Genomic DNA, 12,134 nt, shown 5'->3' on the forward strand with positions numbered 1-12,134 from the left:
TTCTATGAAAATTGGCCCGCGAGGGACTAAAGGCTGCCGACCCCTGTATTAAGGTACACCGGCACCTACGATTCGCTGTAAAGGGCCTTTCTGTTTTGACGTTTATTTAATATTATAATAAACATATATCATAAAATTAGATTATGTATGGTCATAAAATAAGAACTTTATTTGAAGCTTTCCTTTTTTAGCTGTAGCAAGTAAGAAGTATATGTATTAGGATTAACTTACAGCAAAACATTCAAAAAAATTATAACTTAAAGAGTTTATAGTATAACAAATGTCGCCTAATATTTTATACTTCGTTTTTCTGCATGAATATTATTTAAAAATCAACTGAAAACAAATAAAAACAATTTAAAAATCAACGTACGAAATAAATAAATGTTATAACAAAAGTTCTGTAAAAATTGACTAATAAATATTTAGCTAGTTCTATCAAACACAATTTCAGGCAGTTCTAATAACAAGTCCTTTTCTAAACAATCGTCAAAATTTTCCAAGTTTTTTTTCGCTTTGTCGCAGTAAGTCATTGCTAGCTCTCTAGATTTTTCTAATGCCCCAGTCTGTGAATAAAATTATTGATTTTAATATTTATAAAGGTTGTTGCTTTTTAAGTAAATTGAATTATTTTTTTTATGAAAATATCAAAAAGTATAGAAATATATTTTAAAAGTATTTGGTTGAAGTTTTAACAATAGTAAAAAACTTTTGATTTTTTTTTTACATCAGTTTAAGTTTGTCAAAAAACTAAAATCACGTAATGTAAATATCAACCCTTTAAAAGTAAATAAGTTTTATAAGTTTTCACCTGTAAAACTTTATTGAGAGCATAATCTACATCTCCAGAATCTTTAAACCTTCTGTTTATCATCTTGTTCAATGTAGAATCCTATGTTTATTAACAGTTTCAATGATACTATAAAAACTTCACTTTAACAAAAATATAAGTTAATTCAATAAATTAATAAAGTATTCAGATAAAATCTAGGTTGTTAAACAAGTTAATAAAGTATAGAAAAATATTTAGCAAAAGTACAATGTTAGTAAGTACGATGTTTCAGAACAAATCAATCCAGTGGTTGGAAGAAACAGGTTTAAGTTGTTTTTTTTCCTAATATTTAAACAAAAAGCCTATCCTTGGCCAAAGTATATTTTAAAAAATTACTTTAAAGCAAAGTTCTAAATTAAGGAGGAAATTGGTAATAAAACAATCATAAACAGCACAATTTTATCGCAAACCAAGAAAAGAGCACACTTGTAAACTCTTATTATAAAAGTGCTTCATTAAAAACTAAGTAGGAGAGTAATTTTATTTTAACTATAATACAATTTATTATGTTTTTTAATGTAGATAAGTTGATACTTAACCAAGTCAATATTTTAACATAACCAAAAAATGACCACTTTCTTTAAGTATTCAGAAACCTGTTTACTTTAAAACTGTTGTCGTGTATGGTTTAATAGCTTTTATGTAGTTTCTTTAGCTCGTTTTTATGTTCAATCTAACTAATTTTTATGAAAAATTTACAACTTATTCTTGATTGCAACAAACGAACGTTCTCTCTGGCGTACAGCACTGGGGCGGTGGCCAGGCCCAGCTTCAGGTCGGCGACCGCGGGCTTGCCTAGCAACCGGGTGTTGCTATCGAAATCCAACACGTCATCCACTATCTGGAACGCCAACCCCAGGTTCTCGCCGTACTGTGACGCTTGATGTATTGTGACGTCATCACACCCGCTCAGTATTGCCACCTGGTGATAAGAAATTAGATTCGCTTTGTAAAAATTAATTTAAATTGACAATATTATTTAAACTAAATCAAAAATAGTGAAAAAGACGAAACAGACGTTTAACTTGTTTAACAGATTTATTTTTCAAAAAAAGAAGCATTAGTTTTGTAAAACAACTTGGTGAGTCTGGAAACGGAAGAATAAACAACAAAACAAACTTATACAACCTTTCGTTAATTAAGAAAAAAATGTTTTAAAAAACAGTAAATGATAAGTTTCAGACTGTTTTAAAGCACCAATATATTATAGCTTTTTATTAACTTTTTTACCTACAAACATTACTTGTTTTTATGAACTTATAAAACTATGCAAACTACACTACTCAAGTCCGAGAAATTTAATACATTTCTTAAAGTTTTTTTTTTAATAAACTCAAAACTTAAAAAATTTCTTTAAAAAACAACTTTTTTTGTGACAACTATTTATTTTAAAAGTAAAAGAGTAAACAACAGAAAATAGCTTAAAGTATATTAAGTTTAATATTTCTATATGATAGTTTAAAAGCTTAGTAAAAATTAACAAATAAGTTCATAATGATTTTAGTTTCTAAATATGATTTATATTTAAAATACAATTACAAAAATACATTATCAATGGCATTAAAATTCTTCTAACAGATATTGTTTGATAAATTTTATGAATAATAAACAGGATAACCCCTGTTTTTTTTTTGAATTTTCAAGGTAGTAAAAGTTATAACTTTATTGTTATTCAGTAGAAAACTAAACCTCAGATAATATGTGTTTTATGCCTTTGCAAGCAGTATATTTCCTATAAATTTATTTAAAATTTTTGTTATAAGACTGTTTAAAAGCATCATAACTGATTTAACCTAAAAAGTTTTAGTATCACAATTTAAACTTGGCATTACATTTTTTTTTAATATTTGATGAAATCTAGTTAATAACATTACCTTTTCTTTAGGGATTTTTTACATATTATAAAGTACTTCACTTTTTTTACAACTTTCAAACATTATTAGCAAAAACATTATGTATGTAATGAGTATTTATTTTAAATATTCTCGATAACTTGCTTCGCTAAAATCTCTATTAGCAAACGATTAACCTTAAATTTATTTTGGATATTTATTGATTTTATCTAAATTTGATCTTATTATATATATGTCACTATAAAATAAAAGTTTTTTTTTATACCTCGACACAATAGACTAAGAATTGTTAACTTATAAAAGTTTAGTAAGAATTTATTAAGACTTTTTACTCTTTAATATACTACATCAGCAGCTTTATAAGTTAGTAAAAAAAAAATTGTCCAACAGCATTACATAATAACAAAGTTGGTTTAAAAAGTATATAGAGTCACCTCTCGCGAATCTACGCACTCTTTTGGTTACGCACTCTCATTTAGTTACGCATTTTACAATTCTCAAAAAAAAAGTAAAAAAAATTTGAAAAATTTCTAATATTGTAAGTTTATTGTATGCATTAAGCTAATTTTTAACTCTTTATATACAAATTTTATAATAAAATTTTTAAAAACTTAAGGTTATTTTAAATTTCTCAAATTCCATGATTTAACACTTTTTTTGTCTAAAATGTTTTACAGTTTTCAAGCGTTTCTGAAAAAATAATGAAGGGAGAATTTCAATAAAATTTTGAGTAAATATTTTGAAAAATGCAGGAGGAGATAGATTATTAATTTAGTTGATAACTTTGCATTTTTAGTTTGTGCCTTCCATTAAGAACCTATTTAACTCTTGGCTTAACCCTTTATACTTAAGGTGTCATTAGCCCCCTTTTTAAACCTTTAAATCAAACAAGGTACAATGTTAATCCCTCACAGTACGTATGGCGTGAAGTTTTAACTCAATAAATCTCATATATTTAACTAATTTGTTCCTTACCCACCTAAGATTAATTCAACTTGTCTCAAATGGTACTAGGAAAGATTATTTCCTAATACCATACAAGAAATATAAAAAGAAAGATAAAAAATAGCCAGTATAGTAGTTTCATTCGCAACCTCTCGTTTAGTTACGCAGTTTTGCTGTGGACACAACGTGCGTAGGTTCGCGAGAGGTGACTGTATTTCCCTTTATCAGGTCGCTTATAGTATTTTCATTTTAAACTTAGTTTCTGTAAAATTATCAAAAAAATAAAAACATTAAGGTATTTTGTAATAGAATATTTTTACTTAAGAAGTGTTTTTTTTGTTCACAGATAGATATTATTGGGGACGGGTTAAATATGCAAGAACGGTTACTTTTACGCGAAGGGACACTTTTGCAAAAATACAAACTTTTGCAAAAAAATTACCGACCAGGGGTAAGTAGGGGTAACAGTGATTGAAAAAAAATAATATCAAAAATATAAATAATAAAACATAAACAAAATTAAACCATTAAAAAAAGACTAAATAAAAATAAATAAAAACGAAAAAAAATACACTAAAAAAATAAGAATAAGAAGAAGAAAAAAATTACCGTCAAAGGGTAAGGGTTAGAGGTAACAGTGATAACTTAAAAATATAAAAAATAATTAAAACAAAAAAAAGAAAAAAAATTACCGTTAAAGGGTCAAAGGTAACAGTGATTAAAACTATAAATTTTTTAATTATCCCCTGCAAAAGTATCTTCGTGCAAATAGTGTTCGTGCAAAAGTTTTCTCCGTGCATATTTGACACCTACCCTAATGTATTAGCTTATTCACTTAAATTTAAAGTTCACACTAATAAAAAAACTTATCAGTGTTGCTTATGATAAACAAATCAGTCAAATATTATTTGATTTCAATAATCTTTTTCAATAAAGAAAAACTAATGTTTAAGGCTTTTCCAGGATTTTTCTTTAAAGTTTCAAATTAAGTTATTTTTAAGTTTCAAAAGCATTCCATGTTTGGCAGTCACCCTAAACAAAACTTAACCAAATAATTATTACAAAAAAAAATTATTTATACTAAATTCAGGTGTTTAAAATCAACCTATTTTGTTTAAATACAACTATGCTGGTGAAACTTTAAAAATTGACAGTTTTATAACAATTATACAAGTTTTTAACTGTAAATACTTTAAAAATAATAATATTTTCATCTAACTCATATAATTTGAGGTTACTGATGTTTGTAACATTTTATCTTTCATCATCCGACGAAAACATAAAAACTTTAAAACAATTTAACAACCTCAACAAAACAACTAACGGATTTGCAGCAGTGGGAGAACAAGCTTGCAGTTTTTTTGTAAGTTTTTTTCAAATAATGCTCAAAATGATTCCCATCTGACTGCTGCATTATTTCGCCTGTAACAGTTTTTATTGGTCGATTTGGTTTTTGAGATTTTCATTGTAGCTAAAAACTAAACAGTGATCATTAATATATGTGAGTCAACCAATCGTACTGTGAGGTTAATTTTGCATACCTAAATAAAGAAACATACAACACATGTTTGATGCAATTTTAGCTATGCAGTTTGTTTTAGTTTATAAGATATATATATCTGGTGTTTGAGAAAAATAAATGTTAAAATTTTAGAACTAAACAGGTTTTATTGTGGTTCTTTTACTTTTAGATTAAATTTTATTGAGTATCAACATATAAAGATAGTTTTAAAAATGAAAGTGTTCTTATTAGTGAAATCTTAATCAATTTAAATTATTTTTATATTATAAATACAATAAACAAACTTTTTTAAATTGTCTTTGGTTTTTACTATTTTAGTTCGCAATTATAAATTTAAAGAATTATTCCTTTATTTGCATTTTAATATATTCTGAATTTATTTGTACTTTAAAAACACACAAGCAAAAATATTATAAATTATGTTTTCTAATGTTACAAAAAAATTGATTGCACAAATATTTTTAAACGACCTTATTGAAACTATAGGCGCTTGCTATTGTTGAATTTCATTAAAAAAGTTAACAACAACCAAAGTTTAATATAACATTTTATACACGCTAAACTTTTTCAAAATTATACAAGTAAAAGTTTTAAATTATTTAGAAAACATAAAACTGTTTGGTTAACTTTTCAAAAACTTTGTTTGAGGTTGAACATTTACGTTCGGACAATACATGACAATACGAATTCAGACAATTCAAGTTACGACAATTTAAATTCATTAAAAAAATTTAACAGGCCATGTCTCAAAAACAAATTAAAATTAAAAAAAAAAAGGTTGTAGATCTAATTGATAAGATTATCGCCTAAAAAAAATTATAAAAGAATTTTAAAGTATTTACAACTATCATAATTTAAAATTTAATAAAGACATATATCAAAAAAAATCTAAATAAAAAAGCTTTTGTAGATAATAAGTAAAAACCGTATTTTTCATATATTTATTACTTTTTGAGATATAACCTTAAGCTTTTTTTTTAGTTTAAAATGTTGGAATTTAAATGGTTCGAAACTGAACAGTGGTGCACTCGGTTTGACCACTGTTACTGAAATTGTTTTTTTTATTTTAATGAGTTCTCAGTTATAAATAGAACAACTACAATTCAAGAGCAAAATACTACCGATATTAAAAGAAAATAGCAATAAATTATTTCTTTTTTAAAAGCATAAAAAATTTCAAAAAACATTAACAGTAAAATTTAAAAAATAAATTGTTTAAAAAAGCATTTAGTAGCATCATGATGTAGAACAGAAGCATTATTACATTAAATTAGAAATTTTATTTTAAAAATTGTTAACTTTGTAAAAACTGCTTATATAAAATATAAACAAATTAGTTAAAAATCATGTTATAAAATTTTAGATCATAAAACATAAACATATGAAGTAAGAGTAGTCTGTAAGTATTTTAACAAACTTCACTAAAACTTTAACTAGGCTTTGTAAAAAACTTTTCTTAGTTTTTTTTTTAATTTATTTTTCTAGTTACAAAAATTTTAAATGTAAATACACGCACATATTTTTAAAATTTACACTTCAAAATACTTCAACAGAATTTACAACTGACCATCAACCAGGTCTTTGGTGATTGCAGACATGGACTTGCTAACGTCATGGTTGTCAATTGTTGAGAGCAGTATTGAGGCTGTTGACACAACATAATTTCCCGCCATCACTGCCTGTTTGTGTTTATGATTAAAAATTTGTGTAATAAATTGAAAATATAAATACTAAAGTTTACACAAAGATATATTTCTATAAAATTTATATAACTAATAAGCTTTCATAAACAAAAAAATTAAACTAAACAAGCAAGCTGATATCATTTTTACGACTTTAATAAATAATGCAGTGTTATCAATAGTTTATAACTACTAGATTCAAGTTTTATTAATTCTAGCTTTTTACATCAACTACTATCACAACAAAAGCAATTCAGTACTCTAAAAAAACATCAAAAACAGCCTTAAAACTTCAAACACACATTTTTATCACCGAGCAGATAGTTGACGGTCTTCTTACCCCTTCTGACGTTGGAAGCGTCAACTACGTCATCATGCATCAAACTCCCCACGTGGATCATCTCCGCTATCATCCCAACCTTACGCTGGTTGTCTGTTAGCATGCTGTAATGATGTTAAATATATAAAGTTTTTTTTTCAGCTTTATTTTACCTCTTTAGTAGTTTTAAGTAAATTGAAGTACTTTCAACATTTTTTAAACCAAGCTAAACTTCAAGTAATAAAGTGAAGCTAAAGATTTCTTTTAATCTTGATAACAAGAGTCTTTAAGTTTATTTCAATTAAACTCTCCTTTTTTTTTTATTTTACAACAATACTAAAGTTTTAAAGTTTTATTTTAAAATAATAGCTAAATGTTTAACTACCAAGCTATGTATATAGGTAAGTTCAGCTAACAAAATGAAAATAAAAATGATAAATATTATTTGAAGTATTTTAGTTGGTCAAATAAACTTCGTTAAAAAGTAACAAAATCGTTTTAAACATATATTTGTTATTCTTTTATAAAGTAGAGACCTCTAATTGCTTTTTCAATTATCAAATCCACAGAAGTATAAGTAACAAAATTTATAACTTATTTAAAGTTTATTTTAAACAAAATTAATACAAAATAGATATTAGAATTACTGTAACTGCAAATTTAGTGAAACACATTTTTGTTATGTGAATGACAATCATTTAAGTTTGCTATTTAGTATTAAAGTTTAAAATCAAAGACATAAAAACACTTTACAACTATTGGTACAAATTTACCAACTTTTGCTGCCCAACATGGTTGTTACACATTCTTGCCATCAAATAAACAGTAGCAGGTCTTATGCTTTTGCCTTTTCCATCGAAATATGACTGACATGTTTCATTCATTGCTCTCACATCGTTACGTAGTAACTGGTCAAAAAAAAAATTCAAATTTACTTTATTATAAGGCTATTAAAATATAAATCAAAAGTAACATGTTCACAAAATTTAATTAGTTTTGAATAAATGTAAACTAAAGAAGTATAAACAGTACAAACAACATTTTAAGTAGTACTTTAAAAAAACCATTGAAAAGTGTATATTTTAATATACATGTAAATACTAAAATTGTTACACTTTTTGTTTAAAAAAGTACCATTCTAAAATAATTTTTGATAAACTTACTTCAAAATTATCTGCTGTATGTTTAATATGTTATGAAAAATATCAAACAACTTAAAAGTATACAACCTAAAAGTATTAATTTTCCAAGTTTCAAAAATTTTCCAACCCTGGTTTTAACAAATTTAAAATTTCTATAAAGCCATAAAGGGGTCTAACTTTTCTTTTTTTACAAAAGTTAACTTCGGCTTTTATTTGAAAGCTTAAGAGTATATACATTTAGAAGATTTTTATAGACAAAAAATCTATTAACTTAGAAATATAACCTTATTTTCAAAAAAAAAATCAAATACAAAAATGTATTTAACAAAAATATGCCGAGTCAGTTTCTTGGAATTTCAAAATACTCACTAAAAATCTATCACCTTCTTCAATTGTAAATTAATTAATCTAAAGTTTTCAGAAAGTGTTCATTTCAACATTATAAACGTCTGTAAGCAAGTTTTTGATTTTTTTTTGTAATTAAAAAACAATTGTTTTTTAGCCATTAGTAAATACAAAAAATATGTTTTTAAATTTTTACAGATTACTCTAAAAAAGGTTTTATAACATCTGATCAAAAACTAATTAGAAGATAGATTTATTTTTGAAATAGTCTATTTTTGCTTTTTTAGTTACCACCTCTGATTTAAATTACAACCATTTTTCTCAAAACACCTGCACATTTTTGTACAGCTCAGCACAGTTTTGAAGAAAAAACTAATTATTAATAAAAATTCCTATAAGCATGTTCGCATAATTTTAGATTATTCCTTTGAATTTTCCTACAAAACTAAGCTGAAATTTATGGGAAATTAATTTTATGGGTATTAAATAATATTGTCATAAAACACAAATTTTGTGTCTAAAGATTACGACTGTTCTTGTGACACTAATCTTACAATTTTTTTCTCATAATGTTTTTTAAAAATGCACAATTTAAAGCTTGAAATGTTAATTAATAAACTTTAATTGACTTCAATATTTTGAATAACAGTAATTTATTTTATAAGAAAGGTTAGTAATTATAAAATTAGTATACTGGGTCTAAGATCTATAGAAAAAAACTATGGGTTTAATATAAAGTATATAAATAATTTTTTTCATTATGAGTTATAAATATATTTTATAACCTTATATTGCTATGAACTCGAAAGAATTAATAACATAACAAACATTAAAAACTAGAACACTTTTAAGCTGTAACTATGTTTGTACTATAAAACTATAAAGTCTAGGCAATAGTTTTTTAAATAAGAAATATTTTTTGAATAATAAAATTGTTTGACATAAAAAAGTTTGTTTCTATGGCTTTAAATTTTTGTACAACTGACTTAAATTTAGTAGCATAAAATTAGTAAGAAAACTGTACCTTATCTTAAGAGTTGTTAGTAGTTGTTAATATTTTTTTCAGAATTTAACAAATCGTCTGTGTTTTTTTTTTAATTAAAGATGATTAATTGATTTTTTATGGGTTAATATTTGACCTTTATATGCATAGGAGATAAATACCTCAAATTTTGAGAAAATATTTATTACAATATTTTCCAAAAATTCTTATAAAGAAATTTTAAAACATTGAAAAATAACATTTTATGACTAAAAAACCAAAAATAAAAGTTTCTATTTATTTTTGAAAAAAGTATATTTTTGTTCAGACTTTTAACAATTCCTTATGAAAGACTTTTCTAAATATTGCAAGTAACATTTCCTAAAATTTCAAGTGTTTATCTCAAATAACATAAGAAGAGATAGATTTTTAGTAAATAGTCATTTTTTTGCTTATTTAGTTTGCACCTTTAATAAGGAACCTATTGTACACCCCAACTTCAACCGGCTATGTCTCAAAAACTTAATTGGATAATAGAAACATTTAAAAACTAACTTGTAGCTTAACTAAAACTCTACAAAGTTAGATCAAGTTATTTAAAAAAGTTATTTACCCCTCTTATGCCCTTAAAGGTCTTAAGGTCAAATAAAACCCGGTAAATTTAAAAAATCAAGTTTTTAGATTTTAATCTAAAATGTGTAAAAACTTTCTAAAATCCTAGAAAATGATAAACAACTATTAATAGCTCTTAAAATAAAGTACAGTTTATTTACTTTTTTATTTACGTTTTTAAAGCCATTGAACTAATAAAATTATACTACTTTTTTTTTAATAAAACTTAAACTTACAATATCATTTTAAATCATGTTTGGATAGGAACTGATTTGATTAAGAAAGAAAGAAAAATGTGAATGCTCACAACTATGGTCAATGGATTGGTGTGGAGAAAGACCTTTTGGTCATTGAGCCTCACACCATACATTTTTGAGCAGTTTTAATTAAAACAATAAAAAATAAACTAAAAATCAATGAAAAATCAATATTATTATTAATTTATTCTTTTTTTAAATAAACACTAAACAGTCTTTAATCTTAGTTAGAATTTAAGGTTACTTTTAAATTTTTTATGTTATCTTGAAAAATACAAATTCATTAAATGCTTTTTGTAAAAAAAAAAGAATACTTTTAAATGTATTTATACATAAAAATTTCACAATTTAAAATTGAAAATCAATAAACATTAATATAAACTTTTAAAACAGTAAACAAGTAATACAATTAAAAGCAATAAATTAAAATAGTTATTAGTGTAACTCAGCAGCTTTACATCTTTAAAAAATATTAATTTTCATTAAAGATAATACAAAACATTTAGTTATATATCTTTAGATACTTTTATCACTATTTTTTACTTCACAAAGTATATAATTTCTTTGCAAAACTTTTTTTTACATGTAGCTGTTTATATAAATTTGAAGTTAATACAAAAACTAGAGCATTTTGTACACAATGAAATTATTTTTATTAAAAAAATTATCCTTTTTTTCAAAACTTTTAAAGTTTAAGCTTTTTTTACATTTTTTGGCCAGAATTGTCAAAATCCAGGTTTTCAGGTCTTATGGCAACTTTATAGTATGTAGAATCAAAGTGTAACTTTATCAAAGGTATGTTTTTTTAGAATTTCTATATTGAAACACTAAAAAACTTTTTTTTTAAATTAAAGCAGTAGTTTTACTTAAATGAAAATTTTCTACCAGCAACTAAACTTTTAGTCTACTTTATTGTATATGCATTACACTTCAAGTTCTAGTAAACATAAAATCAGATTAAACACAAACTAATTTATTTGTATATGTGTCTACCACTGGATTTTGATCTTGCATCATTCAACTCAGAGAGTTTAAAATTATAACAATTATTTCTATTAAAAATGTATCTATACAAAAACAACAATCTATTTTATAAACATACTTTTATAATATCTCTGTGAAAATCTTTTAAGTCATCTTTTACTGGATAAACTGTTGTTATAGCAGGTCTGGTTGAGTACAGCCTTGGTGAATTAGAGTAGGAATTTCTGCATGACTTGCAATAAAACACTTTGTCTGAACTTCTTTTAAAGCTTCCATAGTTTTTGTATTTTGGTATTAATTTACTAAATGTCCTAGAAAAGTCCATGGTAAGCTATATTTCAAATGAGGTACACTTTTACAAACTTAAATGGTTATGCTGGTTTTATGTTTACAAACTTTCATAATATTTTATAACTGTATTGATAACGAAGTTTTGTATTTGGTGCTTACCCTTACATAACTTAGTTTAATAAACAAAAATAAAGTGCTTTTTTATCAAGTTCCATATTCTTCAAAAGTTAACAAAAGGATTTTACTTTATATAAAGTTTAGTTTTTTTTTCACAAAAAATTAAAACTGCACAAAAGACAATCTGTAAGTTGTTATATATTAATCTCTGAATTGTTTTGACTTGATTTCTGTTTTCTGATTTGAAATCG

General features: G+C 24.6%; 1 protein-coding gene across 1 annotated transcript; it reads right to left on the reverse strand.

Moving 5' to 3' along the window:
• Window positions 1–262: 262 nt before the first annotated feature.
• LOC145829337 (all trans-polyprenyl-diphosphate synthase PDSS1-like) lies at window positions 263–11,842 on the reverse strand. Its single transcript, XM_082937103.1, has 8 exons — window positions 11,594–11,842; window positions 7,931–8,061; window positions 7,137–7,278; window positions 6,720–6,831; window positions 4,955–5,052; window positions 1,560–1,754; window positions 812–892; window positions 263–566 (listed from the first exon to the last, which is right to left on the reverse strand). The coding sequence occupies exons 1-8, from the start codon at window positions 11,798–11,800 to the stop codon at window positions 426–428; spliced, it is 1,107 nt and encodes a 368-aa protein (XP_082793229.1). The 5' UTR covers window positions 11,801–11,842; the 3' UTR covers window positions 263–425.
• Between the last annotated feature and the right edge of the window lie 292 nt (window positions 11,843–12,134).

The sequence above is a fragment of the Thalia democratica genome, chromosome 2 (assembly GCF_965202585.1).
Source record: "Thalia democratica chromosome 2, ktThaDemo2.hap1.1, whole genome shotgun sequence".
NCBI classification, from domain to species: Eukaryota; Metazoa; Chordata; class Thaliacea; order Salpida; family Salpidae; genus Thalia; species Thalia democratica.

What these genes read in the sequence shown, in the direction of transcription:
- LOC145829337 (XM_082937103.1), bottom strand. Translation starts at nt 11,800, where the DNA reads ATGGACTTTTCTAGGACATTTAGTAAATTAATACCAAAATACAAAAAC. An exon ending in TTCACAGAGATATTATAAAA is followed by an intron (nt 8,062 to 11,593) that starts GTATGTTTATAA and finishes TTTTTTGACCAG; the next exon opens with TTACTACGTAACGATGTGAG. An exon ending in CACCAAAGACCTGGTTGATG is followed by an intron (nt 5,053 to 6,719) that starts GTCAGTTGTAAA and finishes AAACTGTTACAG; the next exon opens with GCGAAATAATGCAGCAGTCA.